This window comes from Oncorhynchus keta, chromosome 29, assembly GCF_023373465.1.
Source record: "Oncorhynchus keta strain PuntledgeMale-10-30-2019 chromosome 29, Oket_V2, whole genome shotgun sequence".
Lineage (NCBI taxonomy): Eukaryota > Metazoa > Chordata > Actinopteri > Salmoniformes > Salmonidae > Oncorhynchus > Oncorhynchus keta.
The window spans coordinates 2,910,781-2,934,893 of NC_068449.1; the positions used below are offsets into that span (position 1 = coordinate 2,910,781).

Sequence of the window (24,113 nt, forward strand, 5' to 3'; positions counted from 1 at the left end):
AGGCCTAGAAAATGATACAAGGGATGGCTCCATCAGATAACAAATTAAATAAAATATCAAAAATATGACCTGGAGAGGCACACACACACACAATTATAGCATCTTGTTTACATTTCTCACATTGTAGGTGTCCAGCTGAGGCCCTGGATGGACCATATTGCAATGAGATGTGCACAGGGGTATGTACAGTTGATGTCGGGAGTTTACATACACACCTTAGCCAAATACATTTAAACACAGTTTTTCACAATTCCTGACATTCAATCAAAGTAAAGATTCCCTGTCTTAGGTCAGTTAAGATCACCACTTTCTTTTAAGAATGTGAATTGTCAGAATAATAGGACAGAGAATGATTTATTTCAGCTTTTATTTCTTTCATCACATTCCAAGTGGGTCATAAGTTTAAATACACTCAATTAGTATTTGGTAGCATTCCCTTTAAATTGTTTAACTTGGGTCAAACGTTGCGGGTAGCCTTCCACAAGCTTCCCACAATACATTTGGTGAATTTTAGAATAGTTCTCTTTTTGTTTTATCAGACCAGATGACATTTCTCCAAAAGCTATGGTCTTGGTCCACATGTGCAGTTGCAAACCGTTGTCTGGCTTTTCTAGGGTGGTTTTGGAGCAGTGGCTTCTTCCTTGCTGAGGGCCTTTCAGGTTATGTCGATATAGGACTCGTTTTACTGTGGATAAAGATATTGTTGTACCTGTTTCCTCCAGCTACTTCACAAGGTCCTTTGCTGTTGTTCTGGGATTGATTTGCACTTTTTGCACCAAAGTACGTTCATCTCTAGGAGACAGAACACGTCTCCTTCCTGAGCGATATGACAGCTGCGTGGTCCCATGGTGTTTATACTTGCGTACTATTGTTTGTACAGATGAACGTGGTACCTTAAGGCGTTTGAAACTTGCTCCCAAGGATGAACCAGACTTATGGAGGTCTACAATTTTTTTTCTGAGGTCTTGGCTGATTTAATTTGATATGGACTCCATTCCAACCATTATTATGAGCCGTCGTCTCCTCAGCAGCTTCCACTGTTGCAAAGAAAGGCAAATCCAGCTCATAAAGTGATGTAAGGGATAATCAACGAGGGACTATGAGTTCTAAGGTAAATAATGAACACTGTGGAACTGACCTTCCATATGGACTTGCATTATTTTCCAGAGAACCATAAAGCCCTGAGTTGATTATCCCTTTTATACCATGGCTATAATTTAACACATTTGCCGGTAGAAATGTGTTCAACATCCATTGAAGTAGCTAGCAAGTTTACTAGATAGTTACAGTAGTTGCCTTGGTAACAAACAAACATACTTGCTAGTTTAGATAACCAAACCATCAGTCCTCGCTTGCTATTATGAAAACCTAATTCAACAACACCAATAATGTTTTCAATTTGACTTAATTTGTAATGTCCAAAAGTCCAAACGTAATTACCGTGGATTGGAGGGAAGAGGTCTGTGAACCAATATCAGTTTGTTGTATTCATAAAAGTGGAAGCTACTGAAGTTTTAGGGAAACATTTTCAGGTAAAGTCCATTCAAATTCATTAAAAAAATAAAACGTATTTTTTTTTTCTTTTTTTAATACAAAAAGTTATTGATATTTATTAGTGGGATGAGTTTCCTGAACCAATGACAGTTGTTTGTATTCATTAAAGTAATATGGGGTGGAAGCTATTGATTTTTTAAGAAAGTCAATTTAAGTTGGTAGAATATCACCAAAGTCAAGAATCTATTGACATTTTAAAGTATTATTCATGCAAATTTAATTAACATTTGTAAAAAAGTATCCAAAGTCAACAAATACAACACAACTTGCTGTTGATTGGAGGCATGACTCCCTGAACCAATAACAGTTGGTTGTATTCATTAAAGTCTAGTGGGGTGGAAGATATTGATGTTTTAATTCAGATTTATTTTATAAGTAACGTGAATTTAAATTGACAGAAAATTCTTAAGTAATCAAATACAAAAGTAATTGTTGTTGATTGGAGGGATGAGGTCCCTGAACCAATAACATTTGGTTGTTTTCATAAGTCTAATGGGGTGGAAGATATTGATTTTTTTAATGTATTTTTGTGTAAAGTGATTTGTTTTACTTTCAGTAGATTTTATAGAAGTACATTTTTTAAATCATTGAGTTAATAAAGCCACATACAGACATCTTCTCTTTTTTGATTTCTTGAGGAAGGCAGCTCATAAATGCAGGTGTTTCAGCCCAGCTTAGTGCTTTCTGTGGTGGTGGGGCAGCCAGTGAGAAATACGGAGCGTAGGGGTTGGTAATGTTCTCTGGTTGCGCCGTGATTGGTTCAACATCATATTTACAAAATCATAGCTACCAAGCTAGCAGTCATCATCATGCATCCAGACAACAATCTCCTGGCAAATCCTTTTCAATCCTTGTCATATGAAGAGAAATTATAGATAAAAAGTATCAGTGGTCATCAACCTTTCCAAATAAACACAAAAAGTTGGAAAATCGCAAATTCAACAATGAGTGGTTTGGAAGGAATCAGTGGCTAACTGCAAGCTTAAGAAAGCAATCACTAGCCTGCTATTCAGCATGACTCCTGCCGCAATCAAAACAACTGGAAACTCAGAACTGGGACATCTTAGATTTCAGTGAGTTCAAGACAACTGGGAACTCTGACTGGGACATCTTAGACTTCAGTGAGTTCAAGACAACTGGGAACTCTGACTGGGACATCTTAGATTTCAGTGAGTTCAAGACAACTGGGAACTCCGACTGGGACATCTTAGACTTCAGTGAGTTCAAGACAACTGGGAACTCCCTTGTGTGTGTGGCGTGACCGCCTCTGGTATTGTTGGACTGGGACTTTAAGCTCCCTTGTGTGTGTGGCGTGACCGTCTCTCTGGTTTTGGTTGGACTGGGACTTTACGCTCCCTTGTGTGTGTAGTGTGACCGTCTCTCTGTTTGGTTGGACTGGGACTTTACGCTCCCTTGTGTGTGTGGCGTGACCGTCTCTCTGTTTGGACTGGGACTTTACGCTCCCTTGTGTGTGTGGTGTGACCGTCTCTCTGTTTGGTTGGACTGGGACTTTACACTCCCTTGTGTGTGTGGTGTGACCGTCTCTCTGTTTGGTTGGACTGGGACTTTACGCTCCCTTGTGTGTGTGGTGTGACCGTCTCTCTGTTTGGTTGGACTGGGACTTTACGCTCCCTTGTGTGTGTGGTGTGACCGTCTCTCTGTTTGGTTGGACTGGGACTTTACACTCCCTTGTGTGTGTGGCGTGACCGTCTCTCTGGTTTTGTGGGAATATTAAAGATCCACATCTTTTGAACTACCCTGCTCTCTGCGCCTGACTCCTGCACTCACTACTTATTGAAGCCGTGACTCCATGGTGCTGAAAAGAAACCTCTGCTGTTGGGACAGCTTTATGTCGACCCTAACAGTTTGTGGGCACCGTTTGTTAAAGTTACAGTGCAATTAATGTATTGTTTAGTGTTGTGTTGTGTAGTGGCTTTGCTGGCATTCATCTAAAACATTTTGGGGGAGTTTTCCCCACCAAGATGTACATGCTGCAATCACCACTGGGTGGGTGAATTATAACACATCAACCCTGTTACCTATAGATAGACAGTCTAGAAATGTTTAAACTATTTACATGTGTTTGGTAAGCTTGCATTCCATTCCCCCTGTCACATGGGGATCTATGGTTGATTCTAGATGAAATAGTCAACTCTGTTACAGTCAACCCTGTCACTTTATTTGGCCCTTAATAGGTACTTGCTATAGTATGTATTTGTTACTCTTGAGATGGGAAACATGTTTTATATTAAGTTGAACATGTGCTCTTTATGACAGAATGTTAGAATTAGGTTAAATAAAAGTTACACTCCCCAAAAGGTACTCAACTAGTGGAATGACCCAAGTACTGATCTGGAGGTGGGAGAGCTAACGATGCGTCTACTGTTGCTCTCTCCTCAGACTCTTAGAGAAGCTATTTCAATCTGATATTTCTCCTATGGTCTAAAATAGATGTGTATAGAGGACTCCTCTCTAATATAACGTGTCACACATTGTATCAAACTGATGGAATGTCAGGTGTCTCATTGAAAGTCTAACATCTACCATGACTACTGGATGTTTCAATTCTAATAAATAACAAAACAATCCACACCGTAACAACAATATTGCTTTTTTTAATAAATGCTTTTATTAAAGAATAAAACTTTGCTAACAAAAATGACATCATCAAACATCACTGGCCTGACTTGAGCAGCTCTGCCCGGGGATGGAGCCAGCAACTTAGCTGCTACCGGTCCGGTCCAGGCTACCTGCAGACCTCCTCCCAGACCTCCTTTTCAGCACCTCCCCTTAACAGGAGAGGTGGTGGAAATGATCAGAGTTGCATTCAACTTGAATAAAGATGAGAAACTCTGGTCTGTGGAGCCACTGGTCTGAGGGGAGGACTTCTGTTGAAACCATTTCCATTTTTGGGATATTTTCTAGGACTGAAGAGGTGGTAAGCAGAGATGAATTTAACTAGGATACAGATGAGAGTCTCTGTTCTTGGGAGGAGGGTCACTGACCTTCGATGGTTTGTTGCCTGATAAAGAGGATACTTGCTGGCTTGAGGAGACTATAATGTTTTGAGGAGGAAATGTGGCTCGATGACTTAAAGAGGAGGAAGAATTATTGGGCGACACTTTTAATTACCAACGTAACCTCAGTGGAACTGTGGCTGCATTGAGTTCCAGCTCTAGGCAGACAGCACATCAGGAAGGCTGTAAGAGATCACAGAGACAGGTAAGTATCTATATATTTACATGTGTGTTGCATGTACACTAAACCCTCACATTTGGATAATGTCACTTTTTAAAGTGATGACATGTATATTAACAGTGTAAAACATGAATAGGTGTTTAAACATGCTTTACCTCATCCTAATTTTCTTCCAGATGCTTGGCTTTTTCTTTGTCTTTGTGTTGGAGATTGGCTCTGATGTGTCAGCCTCTTCTGGAGCTTCTAGCTGCTGGCTGTCTGGCCCCCCCTGATGGTTCTCTGGCCCCTCCTGCTGGTTCTCTGAACTCCCCTCCTGGTTCTCTGCCCATGCCTGTTGCCTCCTTGGCCCCTCCTGCTGGCCATCTCCAGATGCAACAGGCTCTTGGCTTACTTGTTGGCCTGTCGCCCACCCCGGCAATTCCTGACCTTGGTTGAAGTCGTGGCTGTGTTGGGTGGTTGGACACCGGGTGATGTACTGGGTGCTGAACTTCTGGATTTGCTCATCAGCCTCCAGATTCATCTGATCCAGGTAGTTTTCCTTCATCTTCTCCCTCTCCTCCTTCAGTTGTTGATGAGTGTGTTTTTTAAGCAGGGACCTCTCTCTCCACTGCTTATTGAAATCCTCCATCTTCTTCCTTCTCTCCTCAGCCTTCAGCAGCTCCTTCCTCTTCTCCCTCTCTCTCTCTGCCCGGGTCATGGTTAGCCTTATGGGTCCAGGGATGACTGGCAGGGGAGAAGAAGTAGAGTTCTCATTCAACTTAGTGGATCTGGTGTCAATTTAAATGTAATGGACACAAGGAATTAGGAATAGAAAACCCAGTTGGATCTCAACGATTCTTTACTCTTCTCATTTGAGCAAGGCACGGAATTTGTCAATAAATTTAAATAATTCTCATCCCGAATTGACCTGTTTAACATGAGTCCCAAATGGCACCTATTCTTTGTAAAGTGCAGGGCCGGCCCTAGGCATATGCGATTGCTTAGGGCCCCATGGCAACTAGGGGCCCCCTGACCCCCCAAAAACCTTTTTTGGTCAAATTACCTAGGGGCCTTGAACTACAGTGAGTCCCCATTAATTTTGTTAGTCAATTTCATTCAGATATTATCTTAACATGCCATAAGTCATGGCAAAATGTGTAGAATTGAAGGAAATAGCTTTAAAAAGGCGAATTCTTCTCTCCAACCCATGGGAAAATGTGTAGAATTGCAGCAAACTTGCTTAAAAAATGCAATATGTTCTCTACGCCTCGTTGCAAAGTGTAGATTGGGAGGAAATGTAGTCAAAAACCTGAACAAAATGTTTCTTAGGGCCTCAAAAGGCTATGATGCACTACTTTAGACCAGGGTCATTGAGATCCAGTTGAGTTTTCCATTCTAAATTCCCTGTGTACATTACATTTAAGTTGATACCAGATCAGCTTGACCATTTTGGACAGTTGTTTTATATTGAAACAATGATGCAACATGATGACTGGTGTGGAACGTATGTGTGTAGAGGAGACTACAGAGGATGATGTCATAAGTAGAGGGAAAACAGGTCTTACCTATGTGGACGATCTTATCGCCCTCCTCAGCTTCTCTCTGACAGGTTCTCTCGATCTTTTTGAGGTTCCTCTTCTCCCACTTCTTGTTTACCCAGCCCACGGCTCTCCTTCTGATACTTTTATCAGGTGGGAGAATGTCCTCCTTGTCATCTTCCTTCTCCTCCTCCTCTAAGTCACCCCTCTTGTACTCAAGGATCTCCCTTCTTTCCTCTTCCACCATCTCCTCTCTTTTTTGTGCCTGTATTATTTTTTGTCTCTCTCTAATTAAAGATAAATGGCATTTAATGGCTTTCTTTCTCTCCTCCTCTCTCTCATCCTCTCTCTGCCTCTCCTCCTCTCTTAGTCTCAACATTTCTTTCTGTCTAGCGATTTCAATCTCTCGTTTTCTATCCTGCTCCTCTTGTTGTCTTGCCCTCTCCTGTTTTCTTTCCATCTCCAGCCGTCTTTCCTCCTTCTCCCTCCTGATTTGTTGTCCTCTTTCTATGTGTTCTCGTTCCCCCTTCAACACTTCTAACCTCCTCTCTTTACGCCTATTGAAGACTTCCCGTGCTTTTGCTTTAACATTAACTACTACATGTTTCTTCATGCTTACTTCCTTTCCTCTCTCTTCTCTTTCCCCGTACTCTTCCTCTGCTTCCTTAATCACTTCCTGCTTTTCTTCCATCTCTCTCTCCTGTTCTATCTCCAGTTCATTCTGTCCCTCAATTTCCCCTAAAATATTTTTCTGCCCCTCCTTTCTTCTTCCTGCTTCCTCCCTTTGTCTCATAATCATCTTGTCTTTCTCCATCTCTTTCTGTTGCTGATCTCTTAATTCCATCTCTCTCTGATTGTCATTGTCTTTCTCCCTTTCTTTCTCCTTCTCCTTTTGTTTCTGTCTCTCCTCTTGTTGTTGTCGTCTGTGTATCTCTTCTATCTCTCTCTGTCTCTTGTTCTCCCTCTCTTTCCCTCCTTCTCCATGTCAATTTGCTTCTGTTTCCATATATTTTCTTCTTCTTGATCTCTCTCAAACATGATCTTTCTCTCCTCTTGTTGTTGTCGTCTTTCTTTCTCTCCCATCTCTCTCTGTCTCTCTTTCTCTTCGATCGCTCTCTGTCTCTCTTCTTCTCGTTCTTCATCTTCCATCTCTATTTGCTTCTGTTTAAATAGTTGTTCTTCATTCTCTCTTTCAATCTCTTTCTGTCTCTCTTCTTCTCCTCTGATATGTTTTTGTCTCTTTTCCATTATCTTTCTTTTGATCTCTCTCTGTCTCTCTTTCTCCTTCTCTTGTACTTCCTCTTTCATCTCTTTTTGCATCTGTTTACATATTTCTTCATCATTCTCTCTTTTGATCTCTCTCTGTCTCTCTTCTTCTCGTTCTTCCTCTTCCATCTCTTTTTGCTTCTTTCAAATAGTTCTTCTTCTCTCTTTCAATATCTTTCTGTTTTTTCTCCCTCTCTCTTTCTTCCTCTTCCATCTCTATTTGCTTCTGTTTACATCTTTCTTCTTCGTGCTCTCTTTCAATCTCTTTCTGTCTCTCTTCTTCTCTTTCGATATGTTTTTGTCTCTTTTCCATTATTTTTCTTTTGATCTCTCTCTGTCTCTCTTTCTCCCTCTCTCTTTCTTCCTCTTCCATCTCTATTTGCTTCTGTTTACATCTTTCTTCTTCAATCTCTCTTTCAATCTCTCTCTGTCTCTCTTCTTCTCTTTCGATATGTTTTTGTCTCTTTTCCATTGTCTTTCTTTTGATCTCTCTCTGTCTCTCTTTCTCCCTCTCTCTTTCTTCCTCTTCCATCTCTATTTGCTTCTGTTTACATCTTTCTTCTTCAATCTCTCTCTGTCTCTCTTCTTCTCTTTCCATAATTTTCTGTCTCTTCTCCATTCTCTTTCTTTTGATCTCTTTCTGTCTCTCTTTCTCCCTCTCTCGTTTGTCCTCTTCCATCTCTTTTTGCTTCTGTTCAAATAGTTCTTCTTCATTCTCTCTTTCAATCTCTTTCTGTCTCTCTTTCTCCCTCTCTCGTTCTTCCTCTTCCATCTCTATTTGCTTCTGTTTACATCTTTCTTCTTCGTGCTCTCTTTCAATCTCTCTCTGTCTTTCTTCTTCTCTTTCGATATGTTTTTGTCTCTTTTCCATGATCTTTCTTTTGATCTCTCTCTGTCTCTCTTTCTCCCTCTCTCGTTCTTCCTCTTCCATCTCAATTTGCTTCTGTTTACATCTTTCTTCTTCGAATCTCTCTCTGTCTCTCTTTCTCCCTCTCTCGTTCTTCCTCTTCCATCTCAATTTGCTTCTGTTTACATCTTTCTTCTTCGTGCTCTCTTTCAATCTCTCTCTGTCTCTCTTCTTCTCTTTCTTTCTCTTCCATCTCTATTTTCTTCTGTTTACATCTTTCTTCTTCATGCTCTCTTTCAATCTTCTCTGTCTTCTTTCTCCCTCTCTCGTTCTTCCTCTTCCATCTCTATTTGCTTCTGTCCACATCTTTCTTCTTCAATCTCTCTTTCAATCTCTCTCTGTCTCTCTTCTTCTCTTTCCATAATTTTCTGTCTCTTCTCCATTCTCTGTCTTCTGATCTGTCTCTGTCTCTCTTTCTGTCTCTCTTATTTTTCTCTTTCTTCAATCTCTCTTTCAATCTTCTCTGTCTCTCTTCTTCTCTTTCCATAATTTTCTGTCTCTTCTCCATTCTCTGTCTTCTGATCTGTCTCTGTCTCTCTTTCTCCCTCTCTCTTTCTTCCTCTTCCATCTCTATGTGCTTCTGTTTGCGTCTCTCCTCTTCTTCTCTCTCCATCTCCTTCTTCTTCTCATCTTCTTCTTGTCTCTGTTTTGGTATTTTCTCCATTCTCTTTCTTTCAACCTCTTTCTGTTTGTTGTGCTCACCCTCCATCTTCTCCTCCATGTCCATTTGGTTCTGTGTCCATTTATATTTGTCTGTTTCCATATTTTCTAATTCTATCCGCTGTTCCTTGATTTTCTTGAAGACTTCCTCCAATTCAGACGTCTTTTTGTCATTGAGGAGGGCCGTCTCCATCTCCATCTCTCTCTCCACTCTATTTTTCATCTCCTCTTCACTTCGTCTCCAATCATTTTCTCTCTCTCTGTCTCTATCAAATGTTCTCTCTGGTTCAGTCTCGTCTTTCAATCTAATCTCTTCTTTCATTCTCACAACCTCTCTGTCTAACACTAGTACATTTTGGTTAACCTGTTTCACTCTCTCATTCTGTCTTCTAAACGCTTCTTTCGCTCTTTCAAATTTGATTTTGTATTGAATCTCTTTTGTTGTCATATCTTCTTTCAGTCTCTCAACCTCTCTCTCTAACTCTTTTACCTTTTCGTTAACCAGTTTGACTTTCTCATTCTCTGCAATACGCACGTCTCTTTCTCTTTCAAATATGATTTCCTTCTCAATCTCTTTCAATCTCTCAATCTCTCGTTCTAACACTTTTATCGTTTCTTCTGCCTGTTCCATTTTCTTCTTCATTTCTTGTCTTTCCAATTCTGCTTTTCTCTCCCTTTCCATCTCCCTTTCTCTCTCTTTTTCCCTCTCTCTTTCCCTCTCTCTTCCTGTCTCAATAGGTTTGTTGTTCCAGGCCAGTCTTGGTCGCTGATCCTCCATGACTTTCTGCCATAGCCTCAATCTCTCAATCTCTTGCTTCATTTTAAAAGGTTAAATTAGTGATAATCTATTACAAAGACATACTTTCAAAGGATTTGCAGAGAATGATACACAGAAATACAACCTAGAGCTAGGTAATTGAATCAAACACTGGACAACATCAATAGCAGGGTCATTTTGATCAATTCATCTGGACAGTTCATTGTCAATTAATGTATTATCATGGTTAGAAAAAATTACGAGACATTTGATGGTATCAATTATGTCCAAAATGTGTACAAATACAAACACACAACCTTCTTGCCCATTCAGTTAGGGGTTTGAGAAATTCCTGTTACAATTTGTGTGATGTTACAACAATGTTGCCTCTGATGTTTATACAAATGAGGCTTCACTAATGCAGTTATTTACAACCTGCACAGATACAGTTATCAACAACAACAACAGTAATGACGTTAATAAGGAAGTGGATATTCAACCGGCAGAAGAAAGGCATAGGGGTTGAGATAAATTAAGGTTAGGTTCAGGACCTAGGGTTGGGTTAAGGTAAAGGTCAGGTATCGTTTCAGTGAGGTTAAGGTAAGGGTTAAGGAAAGGAATAAAAGTTAACATTGGGTTAGCGTACCGCTGTCTGCCACTATTCATTTTCAGCTGGTAAATATACACTGCCTTTTAATAATAACAATGACATGTCTTACGTGGGCCAGTTGTAGGTCCACCATCAGTAGATCCAGCAGTTGTTTGAGTCTGTGGATCTCCTGCATTTTTCTCTGGTGCTCTATTGCTTCTGTGGCTCTCTCTGCCTCCCTCTGTCTCTCTGCTTCCCTCTGTCTCTCTGCCTCCCTCTGTCTCTCTACTTCTCTCTGTCTCTCTGCCTCCCTCTGTCTCTCTGCTTCCCTCTCTCGCTCTGCTTCTCTGTGTCTCTCTGCTTCTCTCTGTCTCTCTGCCTTTCTCTCTCTCTCTGCATCTCTCTCTCTCTGCATCTCTCTCTCTCTGCCTCTCTCTGGCTCTCTGCCTCCCTCTGGCTCTCTGCCTCCCTCTGGCTCTCTGCCTCCCTCAGTCTCAGGATCTCAGCCTTCCACTCTTTCAATATACCCCTTTCTACTCTTCTTCTCCTCCTTTCATCTTTTAAAAGGGCTCGGAGATTGTCTGACTCAGACTGTAATTGTTCAATGATCTTGTCCATCTCCGATCCACCATTCCTCTTCTTCTTTTCCTCCTCCCAGAGGCACACTTGAAGTCTGTCCATCTCCTTCTTCTGATTTCGGATCGTTCGATCCTTCCCCATCAACTCAAGCATGTGGGCTTCCTTCTCTGTACAGGTCTTCTTCTCTTCTCTCGGGAAGTGAACCTCCATCTCTGCCTGCTTGTAGCTGGGAGCAAAGGAATGTCAACACATTATTTAGGAAGTGAACTCAGACAATTTACTACAATATTAAAATAATAATTCAACTTCTGCTCAATGTAACTGTCTTTAATAACACATCACACAACTGTGACTTACAGTACATGAATGTGATGAGTTGACTGTCCATGATGGCCAGAGGTGGGTAATGTGTCACTCTGGTCCAGGGCGTTACGTACAGCTTGCAGACACTGAGCCTTCCTTCAGCAAGCCGCACATAATGCCCTGGACCAGAGCTAGGTTATGTGATGAATGACTTACAGACTGTTCCATATGATAGGAGGGGGTAAGAAGACAGTCCCAGTAGGAGACATAATGCCCTGGACCAGAGCTAGGTTATGTGATGAATGACTTACAGACTGTTCCATATGATAGGAGGGGGTAAGAAGACAGTCCCAGTAGGAGACGGAGATCGTCCAGAAGAAGAAGAGGTGTCCATCTCCTCAGTGACTGCAGGAAAGGTCTACAAGTTTTATTTCTGGAAAATAAAGAGATGCCTTCGTTCAGCAACAATGTGTGTTTCTATGTTTCTGTCACTAGATGGTGCCATTGTACACAACATTTACTCACCAGGTCAGTGAATTCAGAAACAGTCTTCAGAGTTGAGTCCTCAAGCTCTAGCCTACAACCCATCATGCATCAGCACAACTAATATAATAATACCTCATCACAACTTCATAATCACAGTACACCTGGATATTGTTCACAAAGTGTTTCAGGGTAGGAGTGCTGATCTAGGATCAGGTCGCCTCCTGTCCATCAAAACGTATTCAGTTTGATTTAAAAGACAAAACTGATAATTGATCAGCACTCCTTCTATGAGACCTTGTGAATATGAGCCTTTGTGAAAGAACCTTTCTGGCATAATGCTGGCTAGACAGTACACAGACAATTCAGATAGTCTGACAGACAGACAGAAGAGTAGATACAGATGGTGTGATTGATAGCAACAGAAATAACAAAGCAATTATAAATAATTGTATTTTATTAGGCTAGCTATATAATGTCAGAAAGAAAACATATTTAAAATACATTAACGTTAACCTTCACATGTGTTATCTTACCATGACAGAATTATAGGCTAAGTAGGCTAGCGGACGATTAATGTATTGTAAACTTTCGTAAACATTTGACTCACCTCAAATCACACGTGTCAACGCGCAGTTTTAGTGTTGAACTGAAGAATATCTTCCGCATGAACTTTCTCTGGTCTGGAGCTGTATTGTTGCGTCATTTGGAACGCTTGAGCGTCATAATCCGTTCAACGCGCCTGCTTGATTGACAGCTCGGGGTTCTCCTGCGCATCTGTGTCCAAAAGTCGATATTGTTTAGCTACTCATAATTGATAAAGACATTTATAACTATTTTCACTTGTATTTTTGTATTTTTGCCTAAGGTTATTTGGAATTCAATGTTGTGTGATTTGTCTTTGCATGGGCCTAAAGTTCAATGAAATACAAACAGCAACCATAGCCTACAAACATTTCCCACACAAATACAAATGTGGGTGTTTAGTGAGAACACAAAATAATAACATTACAGCCATAACTGTACAAACAAACATACAATCACAACTCTGGTGCACCTGTCCAGGTCAAACTGTTCAGTATGTCACCATCACCAACTGCTGGACGACACCTGTTCCCCGGGGTACAAGAATCCAGTTGATCCGTTTTCAATTGACCACCGTTACCTCAAGAACCGCCTATTCCAATGAAGTATAACCTCGTATTAGTTTGTCCCTGTGACAGTCAAATCCCAACGCCCTCACCGCCTGCCTGTTGATTCAGACTGGTGATTTTGTGGTGCTCAGTAAACCTCATCTCTCCGCTGTCGGAGTGATGGGCTTTCAGAGTGTGTGATCTTTTCTCCATCAATGTGATTCAGACTTATTTGTCCGTTCAAGAAAAAGATCATGGGTTCATTTGGCTCATAAACAGATCTTCCTTCAAAATGCTTAAAATCAATCTAGAACAATGGAAGAAATGCTAATATTAAATGTAAAGAACAAACGGTAGGCTTCTTAAGTCAGAACTATTTTCACACCTGAAACCTAAACTGACCCTAACCTTAACTCCTAAGATTAACCCTAAGATTAACCAAACCCTTAAGCCTTAAAGGTCGTCTCATCATGGGTGTGATTCAGACTGTAGTTTCTCCCTGTATGTCCAGTAAACCTCCTCTCATCATGGGTGTGATTCAGACTGTAGTTTCACCCCGTGTGTCCTGTAAATCTCTCATCATGGGTGTGATTCAGACTGTAGTTTCTCTCTGTGTGTCCAGTAAACCTCCTCTCATCATGGGTGTGATTCAGACTGTAGTTTCACCCTGTGTGTCCAGTAGACCTCCTCTCATCATGGGTGAGATTCAGACTGTAGTTTCTCTCTGTGTGTCCAGTAAACCTCCTCTCATCATGGGTGTGATTCAGACTGTAGTTTCTCCCTGTGTGTCCAGTAAACCTCCTCCATCATGGGCACTTTATTACTAGTTGGGGATGGATAGTATCTCTAGAGGTACAGTAGGGCATTTCCATTTAAAAGGATTGTCTATTAGTTATTGGTTGTGAAATTGTTAGATATTACTTGTCAGATAATACTGCACTGTCGGAACTAGAAGTGCAAGCATTTCGCTAGACTCGCAGTAACATCTACTAACCATGTGTTGTGACCAATACATTTTGATTTTGTGATTTAAGCACCAATTATGACGTTCATAGGAGCATGTGTAATTGGGTGTCAAATGAAATCTAAGAGTGTATACTTTTGGTAAATGTAATTCTAGATACATTTTTCAACCAGTGAAGGCTTTGATTTCTGGGTAAACAGATGGAAAAGGGGTCTTAGAAAAGATTAGCAGAAAAAGTCTTAAGAGGTCCAATATCAGAACTACATAAAAGCAGAATCATGTTGACATAAAGACCCCTGACTACTATTATCAACACTTACATTTGGGTTTGGAGAAATCGTTTTGGTAATATTGTCTTGTGCCTTGTAATTCCGTTACCAAAAACCCTCATAACTTTAAGATATTTTCACATTTGTCTTTGTGAGGAGGGGGGATAATGAAAGTTCACAGAAGTAACAAGTAAGGTAACAATTAGTTCTAGTGATTTTTCCAATGTATATTTTGTTTGTGAATTATTAAGTGATTGAAACTTGTAACTCCGTTACCAAATTGGTAGCTGCATTACCAAAACATCTGTAACTGAATGTTATGTTCGCCTCATGGAGGAGGGAACCCTGCTACATCTCAACTCCCTGTGGAGTGAAAAAGCTCTGTGATCGTAGGTGCTGGGAAGGAAGACAGAGTTTACCAGGAATGTATTATTCCTAAACACGGTAAATTGGGGAAAAGGAGTTGGACTGAACCAAAGCAAAGAAAAGTTCAAAGTTAAGGAGTCCCCTCTCCTACCTTACCTACCTTCTCACTTCTTACCTAACCTTTAGAACCACCTGGTGCGCTAACCACAATACAGGGGGTGGTTCACCAGGTCTTACCTAGTGTGCATAGACAGATTAAATACTGCAAAACCTGTAAACTCCCAGTTTGCAACGACAAAAAACAATACGCTCCCCCAGTTACTGAACCGTGATAGAGCATCGACGATCACCGAACCCTTCACATAGTGAATCTGTATATTGTATCCCTGTACAATCAGAACCCACCGAATAAGGCGGCGTTTCTGATTGTACCTTTGCCGAAGAAACACTAAAGGATTATGGTCCGTGAAGACCAGAACAGGCACTGGAGCCCACATATACCTCAATAAACTGTAAGGCCAGCAAGAAAGCCAGTGTCTCTTGTTCAATGGTTGAGGACTTTGACTGACACAAGTTGAACTTCTGGGAGAAGAAACTGACAGGCCGATCCACTCCCTCCTCCTCTTCCTGCAAGAGAACCGCACCCACCCCCACTATACTAGCATCTACCTCCAACTTAAATGGTTTGTCAAAGTTGTGGGCGGCAAGCACTGGGGCACTACAACGTAGCGCTTTGGCTGAATCTAAAGCATAGTTACATTCCTTGGATCACTGAAATGGTACTTTGGGACTAAGCAGAGATGTAAGGGGAACTACTACCGTCAAAAAATTCTTACAGAAGGTACGATAGTACCCTCCCATCCCCAGGAATCTGCACAACTGGCGACAAGTCGTGAGAGCAGGAAAAGCAACAATTGCTTCCACTTTGCCAGTTATTTGGCACACTTGACCTCGTCCCACCTGCGTCCCCAAGTAAGCCACAGTAGCCTTCCCAAACTCACACTTGACCTCGTCCCACCTGCGTCCCCAAGTAAGCCACAGTAGCCTTCCCAAACTCACACTTGGCCAAATTGAGGGTTAAAGAAGCATTCTCCAACCACTGAAACACACTTTTCAAGGTGGCGAGATGATCAGACCAAGTTGACGAATGAATCACCACATCGTCAATGTAAACAGTACAATTTGGCACATCCAGGAACACAATGTTAACTAGGCGCTGAAAAGTAGCAGGTTCATTACACTTTCCAAAGGGCATCACAGTATATTGTATGAAGTTATCAGGTGTAACGAAAGCTCAGATGTCAGAAGCTCGAGAGTTCAGAGGCACCTGCCATGAACCTTTTAGCAAATCTAACTTACTAACGTAAGCAGCAGAGCCAATTCTATCAATGCAGTCATCTAAGTGAGGTTTGAGGATCTGGATTTCATTTAGCTGTTATCTCTTGTCCTAACAGTTGACACAATTTCTGTAACTTTCAAGTCCTTGACACCTGTTGACATATGTTACAGGCCTCGGACTGGGATGTGGTCAGCAGATAATAACCCTGAATTAACAGGGTAAAATGATGAGACGGAGAAACGTTACTAGTTTTCAGTAGTAGGAATTCTCCAAGATGTATTAAAATACTGTTCTCTTTTCTTAATCTTTTTGGTTATCAAAACCAAGTATCCATTACAACTCTATTGTTGCATTACATCTCCACATTTCATATTCCAGTATCAACAAAATAAAAGGTCTGAGGTTAAAATACTATCACCACACATCTACACATTCACATTATATATAACTCACTGTACTATCAGTGTCAATTTGGAAAAAGCTAGAAATGACAGGAGGCCTGTGCTAAACGGTGCTACAACCATTATATTATAAACCACTAACATGTAAGCTATCAGACTGAGATAAACTAGCCTAGAGCTAGCTAGTGCTTAGACAAGCTAAATTTGGTTAGCATCAAGTTAGCAAACTGTTAAATGCTATTTTTGTAGAAATATCAACACATTTTATTGTGACATCACATATTTACAAATATTACCTGAAATAAACTGAGTCTTTGTTAGAAAATAAAACAAATAGGATCTAAACGTTACTGAAAAACAGTACAGAAAGTTCAGACGCCATCTTGATCCCTTCTCTTACATGTAAACCATTAGCAACCGAGCCAACCTCCATTACTTACAATGGGGAAAATACCAACCAGTTTATCACTCTGTTAAAACTCCCTTCAAACGTGACCAAACTCATGGACTATGTAGTTAACCATGTTACCTCAATATGCTGAGAGTCATATTGCACTTTTGCACATTACGTAACTTGATTAACAGGGTAAAATGATGAGACGGACAAACGTTATTAGTTTTCAGTAGTAGGCATTCTCCAAGATTGAAGAAGAAACCTCTAAGATCTCACGATCTCACTAACGCTACCAATTGACATCACAGCTCCCCTAGCAGCAGTAATCAGATACATTACAATAAATGCAAATACCTGGGAGGCCTAGAAAATGATACAAGGGATGGCTCCATCAGATAACAAATTAAATAAAATATCAAAAATATGACCTGGAGCGGCACACACACACACACACACACACACACACACACACACACACACACACACACACACACACACACACACACACACACACACACACACACACACACACACACACACACACACACACACACAATTATAGCATCTTGTTTACATTTCTCACATTGTAGGCGTCCAGCTGAGGCCCTGGATGGACCATATTGCAATGAGATGTGCACAGGGGTATGTACAGTTGATGTCGGGAGTTTACATACACCTTAGCCAAATACATTTAAACACAGTTTTTCACAATTACTGACATTTAATCCAAGTAAAGATTCCCTGTCTTAGGTCAGTTAGGATCACCACTTTCTTTTAAGAATGTGAATTGTCAGAATAATAGGACAGAGAATGATTTATTTCAGCATTTATTTCTTTCGTCACATTCCTTGTGGGTCATAAGTTTAAATACACTCAATTAGTATTTGGTAGCATTCCCTTTAAATTGTTTAACTTGGGTCAAACGTTTCGGGTAGCCTTCCACAAGCTTCCCACAATACATTTGGTGAATTTTAGAACAATTTTTGTTTCATCAGACCAGAGGACATTTCTCCAAAAAGTACAATCTTTGTCTACATGTGCAGTTGCAAACCGTTGTCTGGCTTTTCAAGGGTGGTTTTGGAGCAGTGGCTTCTTCCTTGCCGAGGGCCTTTCAGGTTATGTCGATATTGGACTGGTTTTACTGTGGATAAAGATATTGTTGTACCTGTTTCCTCCAGCTACTTCACAAGGTCCTTTGTTGTTGTTCTGGGATTTGCACTTTTTGTTTTGCACCAATGTACGTTCATCTCTAGGAGACAGAACGCATCTCCTTCCTGAGCGGTATGACGGCTGCGTAATCCCACGGTGCTTATACTTGCGTACTATTGTTTGTACAGATGAATGTGGTACCTTCAGGCGTTTGAAACTTGCTCCCAAGGATGAACCAGACTTATGGGGGTCTACAATTTTTATTCTGAGGTCTTGGCTGATTTCATTTGATTTTCCCATGACGTCAAGCAAAGAGGCACTGAGTTTTAAGGTAGGCCTTGAAATACATCCACAGGTACTGTTAGGGTTGCGTCAATTCTAATCTGGTATCAGGATAAATATGACATTGAGTCACCGATTGTATACTATTTATTTTTTATTAGCTAAGCAATAAGTGGTAAATGCAATTTTATGCAATTGTATGCGATGCAGTTTTAAGACGGTCCCTTAACCCTCTGAGCAGAGGATGGCACATTTTTAGCTACATTTTACCTCCAAAAAGGGAATTCAGTTAAGAACAAATTCGTATTTACAACGACGGCCTACGAACAGTAGGTTAATTATTAACTGCCGTGTTCAAGGGAGGAATGACAGATTTTTACCTTGTCAGCTCAGGGATTCTATCTAGCAACCTTTCGGTTACTGACCCAACACTCTAACCACTAGGATACCTGCTGGTTACTGACCCAACACTCTAACCACTAGGCTACCTGCTGGTTACTGACCCAACACTCTAACCACTAGGATACCTGCCGCCCCCGGTAGCCTAGTCAACCTTGCATGTTCCGTTGAAGAGGTTTGAAGAGTAAAGTCTGAATCTTTAATATAAAACTAACTTCACCACTGTAAAACAATGTATGATTGAATCATTACATTTTGATTCACCAATAAAAACGTCAAGCTCATCTTTTAATAATAATATATTCATCATTGATTCATCTTTGATTATAATATTGTCAGTGGCGAGCCGTCATTTAGGGCAGGTGGGACAGAGCCACACCCGTTTTGAGCCCCACGTGTTTAACAATATATATGTTGCCTGCTTTGCATGTTATTTTGGCATTAATAAGTGTCACATATCAGTTTTCAAACAATGTAAACATTTTTTTTTAAATCATTGAGTTAATAAAGCTGCATACAGACATCTTCTCTTTTTTGATTTCTTGAGGAAGGCAGCTCATAAATGCAGGTGTTTCAGCCCAGCTTAGTGCTTTCTGTGGTGGTGGGGCAGCCAGTGAGAAATACGGAGCGTAGGGGTTGGTAATGTTCTCTGGTTGCGCCGTGATTGGTTCAACATCATATTTACAAAATCATAGCTACCAAGCTGGCAGTCATCATCATGCATCCAGACAACAATCTCCTGGCAAATCCTTTTCAATCCTTGTCATATGAAGAGAAATTATAGATAAAACGTATCAGTGGTCATCAACCTTTCCAAATAAACACAAAAAGTTGGAAAATCGCAAATTCAACAATCAGTGGTTTGGAAGGAAGCAGTGGCTAACTGCAAGCTTAAGAAAGCAATGACTAGCCTGCTATTCAGCATGACTCCTGCCGCAATCAAAACAACTGGAAACTCAGAACTGGGACATCTTAGATTTCAGTGAGTTCAAGACAACTGGGAACTCTGACTGGGACATCTTAGATTTCAGTGAGTTCAAAACAACTGGAAACTCAGAACTGGGAAATCTTAGACTTCAGTGAGTTCAAGACAACTGGGACCTCTGACTGGGATATCTTAGACTTCAGTGAGTTCAAGACAACTGGGAACTCTGAACTAAATATAAACCAGGGAGATGTGTGAACTGTAGATAAGATAGTAATACTAAGTGTACGTTGTGTAGTAATAAACCAGGGAGATGTGTGAACTGTAGATAAGATAGTAATACTAAGTGTAGGTTGTGTAGTAAGCTGTTAGTAGCCCATGTGCCTCACCCTAATAATGTTGTCCCTTTCCACTCCCATAACTTAGCCTACTGCTCTGACTTGATGGTGCACATGTAGACTATAGCCTGTTTTAGAGAAATGTAATCATCGAATATTGTACGAGCTTTCATTGTCTGCTTATATGCAGTTATGACTTGGTGTACAGGGAGAATACTGTAAGAATGGCCCATGTTCAAAATTCTGTCGCTGTACATTTCAAAAGTGCTGAACAAATGGTGATATTGACGACGTCCATCCTAGGTCTCTCATTGTCTTAATCTAAATTACAGATATCCTGTAGTCCACTCGTTGTCCCCTTGTGCCATAGTTTGTACATAAGCAAGTTAGCCATATCAGCTATGTAAGTTATAGTGCAATTAATGTATTGTTTAGTGTTGTGTTGTGTAGTGGCTTTGCTGGCATTCATCTAAAACATTTTGGGGGAGTTTTCCCCACCAAGATGTACATGCTGCAATCACCACTGGGTGGGTGAATTATAACACATCAACCCTGTTACCTATAGATAGACAGTCTAGAAATGTTTAAACTATTTACATGTGTTTGGTAAGCTTGCATTCCATTCCCCCTGTCACATGGGGATCTATGGTTGATTCTAGATGAAATAGTCAACTCTGTTACAGTCAACCCTGTCACTTTATTTGGCACTTAATAGGCACTTGCTATAGTATGTATTTGTTACTCTTGAGATGGGAAACATGTTTTATATTAAGTTGAACATGTGCTCTTTATGACACAATGTTAGAATTAGGTGAAATATAAAGTTACACTCCCCAAAAGGTACTCAACTAGTGGAATGACCCAAGTACTGAACTGGAGGTGGGAGAGCTAACGATGCGTCTACTGTTGCTCTCTCCTCAGACTCTTAGAGAAGCTATTTCAATCTGATATTTCTCCGATGGTCTAAAATAGATGTGTATAGAGGACTCCTCTCTAATATAACGTGTCACACATTGTATCAAACTGATGGAATGTCAGGTGTCTCATTGAAAGTCTAACATCTACCATGACTACTGGATGTTTCAATTCTAATAAATAACAAAACAATCCACACCGTAACAACAATATTGCTTTTTTTAATAAATGCTTTTATTAAAGAATAAAACTTTGCTAACAAAATGACATCATCAAACATCACTGGCCTGACTTGAGCAGCTCTGCCCGGGGATGGAGCCAGCAACTTAGCTGCTACCGGTCCGGTCCAGGCTACCTGCAGACCTCCCAGACCTCCTTTTCAGCACCTCCCCTTAACAGGAGAGGTGGTGGAAATGATCAGAGTTGCATTCAACTTGAATAAAGATGAGAAACTCTGGTCTGTGGAGCCACTGGTCTGAGGGGAGGACTTCTGTTTAAACCATTTCCATTTTTGGGATATTTTCTAGGACTGAAGAGGTGGTAAGCAGAGATGAATTTAACTAGGATACAGATGAGAGTCTCTGTTCTTGGGAGGAGGGTCACTGACCTTCGATGGTTTGTTGCCTGATAAAGAGGAAACTTGCTGGCTTGAGGAGACTATAATGTTTTGAGGAGGAAATGTGGCTCGATGACTTAAAGAGGGGGAAGAATTATTGGGCGACACTTTTAATTACTAACGTAACCTCAGTGGAACTGTGGCTTCATTGAGTTCCAGCTCTAGGCAGACAGCACATCAGGAAGGCTGTAAGACATCACAGAGACAGGTAAGTATCTATATATTTACATGTGTGTTGCATGTACACTAAACCCTCACATTTGGATAATGTCACTTTTTAAAGTGATGACATGTATATTAACAGTGTAAAACATGAATAGATGTTTAAACATTCTTTACCTCATCCTAATTTTCTTCCAGATGCTTGGCTTTTTCTTTGTCTTTGTGTTGGAGATTGGCTCTGATGTGTCAGCCTCTTCTGGAGCTTCTAGCTGCTGGCTGTCTGGCCCCTCCTGCTGGTTCTCTGAACTCCCCTCCTGGTTCTCTGCCCATGCCTGTTGCCTCCTTGGCCCCTCCTGCTGGCCATCTCCAGATGCAACAGGCTCTTGGCTTACTTGTTGGCCTGTCGCCCACCCCGGCAATTCCTGACCTTGGTTGAAGTCGTGGCTGTGTTGGGTGGTTAGACACCGGGTGTTGATTTGAGCATCAGCCTCCAGATTCATCTGATCCAGGTAGTTTTCCTTCATCCTCTCCCTCTCCTCCTTCAGTTGTTGATGAGTGTGTTTTTTAAGCAGGGACCTCTCTCTCCACTGCTTATTGAAATCCTCCATCTTCTTCCTTCTCTCCTCAGCCTTCAGCAGCTCCTTCCTCTTCTCCCTCTCTCTCTCTGCCCGGGTCATGGTTAGCCTTATGGGTCCAGGGATGACTGGCAGGGGAGAAGAAGTAGAGTTCTCATTCAACTTAGTGGATCTGGTGTCAACTTAAATGTAATGGACACAGGGAATTAGGAATAGAAAACACAATTGGATCTCAATGATTCTTTACTCTTCTCATTTGAGCATGGCATGGAGTTTGTTAATACATTTAAATCACTCCCATCCTGAATTGACCTGACCCAGAGTTTAACATGAGTCCCAAATGGCACCTATCCTTTGTAAAGTGCCACGGCCGGCCCTAGGCATATGCGATTGCTTAGGGCCCCATGGCAACTAGGGGCCCCCTGACCCCCCCAAAACCTTTTTTGGTCAAATTTACCCAGGGGCCTTGAACTACAGTGAGCCCCCATTCATTTTGTTAGTCAATTTCATTCAGATATTATCTTAACATTCCATAAGTCATGACAAAATGTGTACAATTGAAGGAAATAGATTTAAAAACAGCTAATTATTCTCTCCGCCCCATGGGAAAATGTGTAGAATTGCAGCAAACTTGCTTAAAAAATGCAATATGTTCTCTACGCCTCGTTGCAAAGTGTAGATTGGGAGGAAATGTAGTCAAAAACCTGAACAAAATGTTTCTTAGGGCCTCAAAAGGCTATGATGCACTACTTTAGACCAGGGTCATTGAGATCCAGTTGAGTTTTCCATTCTAAATTCCCTGTGTACATTACATTTAAGTTGATACCAGATCAGTTTGACCATTTTGGACAGTTGTTTTATATTGAAACAATGATGCAACATGATGACTGGTGTGGAACGTATGTGTGTAGAGGAGACTACAGAGGATGATGTCATAAGTAGAGGGAAAACAGGTCTTACCTATGTGGACGATCTTATCGCCCTCCTCAGCTTCTCTCTGACAGGTTCTCTCGATCTTTTTGAGGTTCCTCTTCTCCCACTTCTTGTTTACCCAGCCCACGGCTCTCCTTCTGATACTTTTATCAGGTGGGAGAATGTCCTCCTTGTCATCTTCCTTCTCCTCCTCCTCTAAGTCACCCCTCTTGTACTCAAGGATCTCCCTTCTTTCCTCTTCCACCATCTCCTCTCTTTTTTGTGCCTGTATTATTTTTTGTCTCTCTCTAATTAAAGATAAATGGCATTTAATGGCTTTCTTTCTCTCCTCCTCTCTCTCATCCTCTCTCTGCCTCTCCTCCTCTCTTAGTCTCAACATTTCTTTCTGTCTAGCGATTTCAATCTCTCGTTTTCTATCCTGCTCCTCTTGTTGTCTTGCCCTCTCCTGTTTTCTTTCCATCTCCAGCCGTCTTTCCTCCTTCTCCCTCCTGATTTGTTGTCCTCTTTCTATGTGTTCACGTTCCCCCTTCAACACTTCTAACCTCCTCTCTTTACGCCTATTGAAGACTTCCCGTGCTTTTGCTTTAACATTAACTACTACATGTTTCTTCATGCTTACTTCCTTTCCTCTCTCTTCTCTTTCCCTGTACTCTTCCTCTGCTTCCTTAATCACTTCCTGCTTTTCTTCCATCTCTCTCTCCTGTTCTATCTCCAGTTCAGTCTGTCCCTCAATTTCCCCTAAAATATTTTTCTGCCCCTCCTTTCTTCTTCCTGCTTCCTCCCTTTCTCTCATAATCATCTTGTCTTTCTCCATCTCTTTCTGTTGCTGATCTCTTAATTCCATCTCTCTCTGATTGTCATTGTCTTTCTCCCTTTCTTTCTCCTTCTCCTTTTGTTTCTGTCTCTCCTCTTGTTGTTGTCGTCTGTGTATCTCTTCTATCTCTCTCTGTCTCTTGTTCTCCCTCTCTCTTCCCTCCTTCTCCATGTCAATTTGCTTCTGTTTCCATATATTTTCTTCTTCTTGATCTCTCTCAAACATGATCTTTCTCTCCTCTTGTTGTTGTCGTCTTTCTTTTCTCTCCCATCTCTCTCTGTCTCTCTTCTTCTCGTTCTTCATCTTCCATCTCTATTTGCTTCTGT

The 24,113-nt window shown here is 41.1% G+C and overlaps 1 protein-coding gene and 1 long non-coding RNA gene across 4 annotated transcripts; both read right to left on the bottom strand.

Annotated features, from left to right (window-relative positions):
• Window positions 1-4,183: 4,183 nt before the first annotated feature.
• On the bottom strand, window positions 4,184-24,113 carry LOC127913510 (trichohyalin-like). Of its 3 annotated transcripts, none has more exons than XM_052485636.1 (3): window positions 23,001-24,113; window positions 4,908-5,475; window positions 4,184-4,754 (listed from the first exon to the last, which is right to left on the bottom strand). In XM_052485636.1, exons 1-3 carry the CDS (start codon window positions 24,088-24,090, stop codon window positions 4,730-4,732), a joined length of 1,683 nt encoding a protein of 560 aa, XP_052341596.1. In that variant the 5' UTR covers window positions 24,091-24,113; the 3' UTR covers window positions 4,184-4,729. The 3 variants fall into 3 exon arrangements, with proteins under 3 accessions (XP_052341596.1, XP_052341598.1, XP_052341597.1); XM_052485638.1 differs by lacking the exon at window positions 23,001-24,113 and adding an exon at window positions 6,297-7,226; XM_052485637.1 differs by lacking the exons at window positions 4,184-4,754; window positions 4,908-5,475 and adding exons at window positions 21,060-21,489; window positions 21,643-22,168.
• Window positions 10,444-12,578, bottom strand: LOC127913518 (uncharacterized). The gene is made up of 4 exons (XR_008085862.1): window positions 12,424-12,578; window positions 11,856-11,907; window positions 11,642-11,763; window positions 10,444-11,253 (listed from the first exon to the last, which is right to left on the bottom strand). It is a non-coding gene; the product is annotated as an uncharacterized LOC127913518 (long non-coding RNA).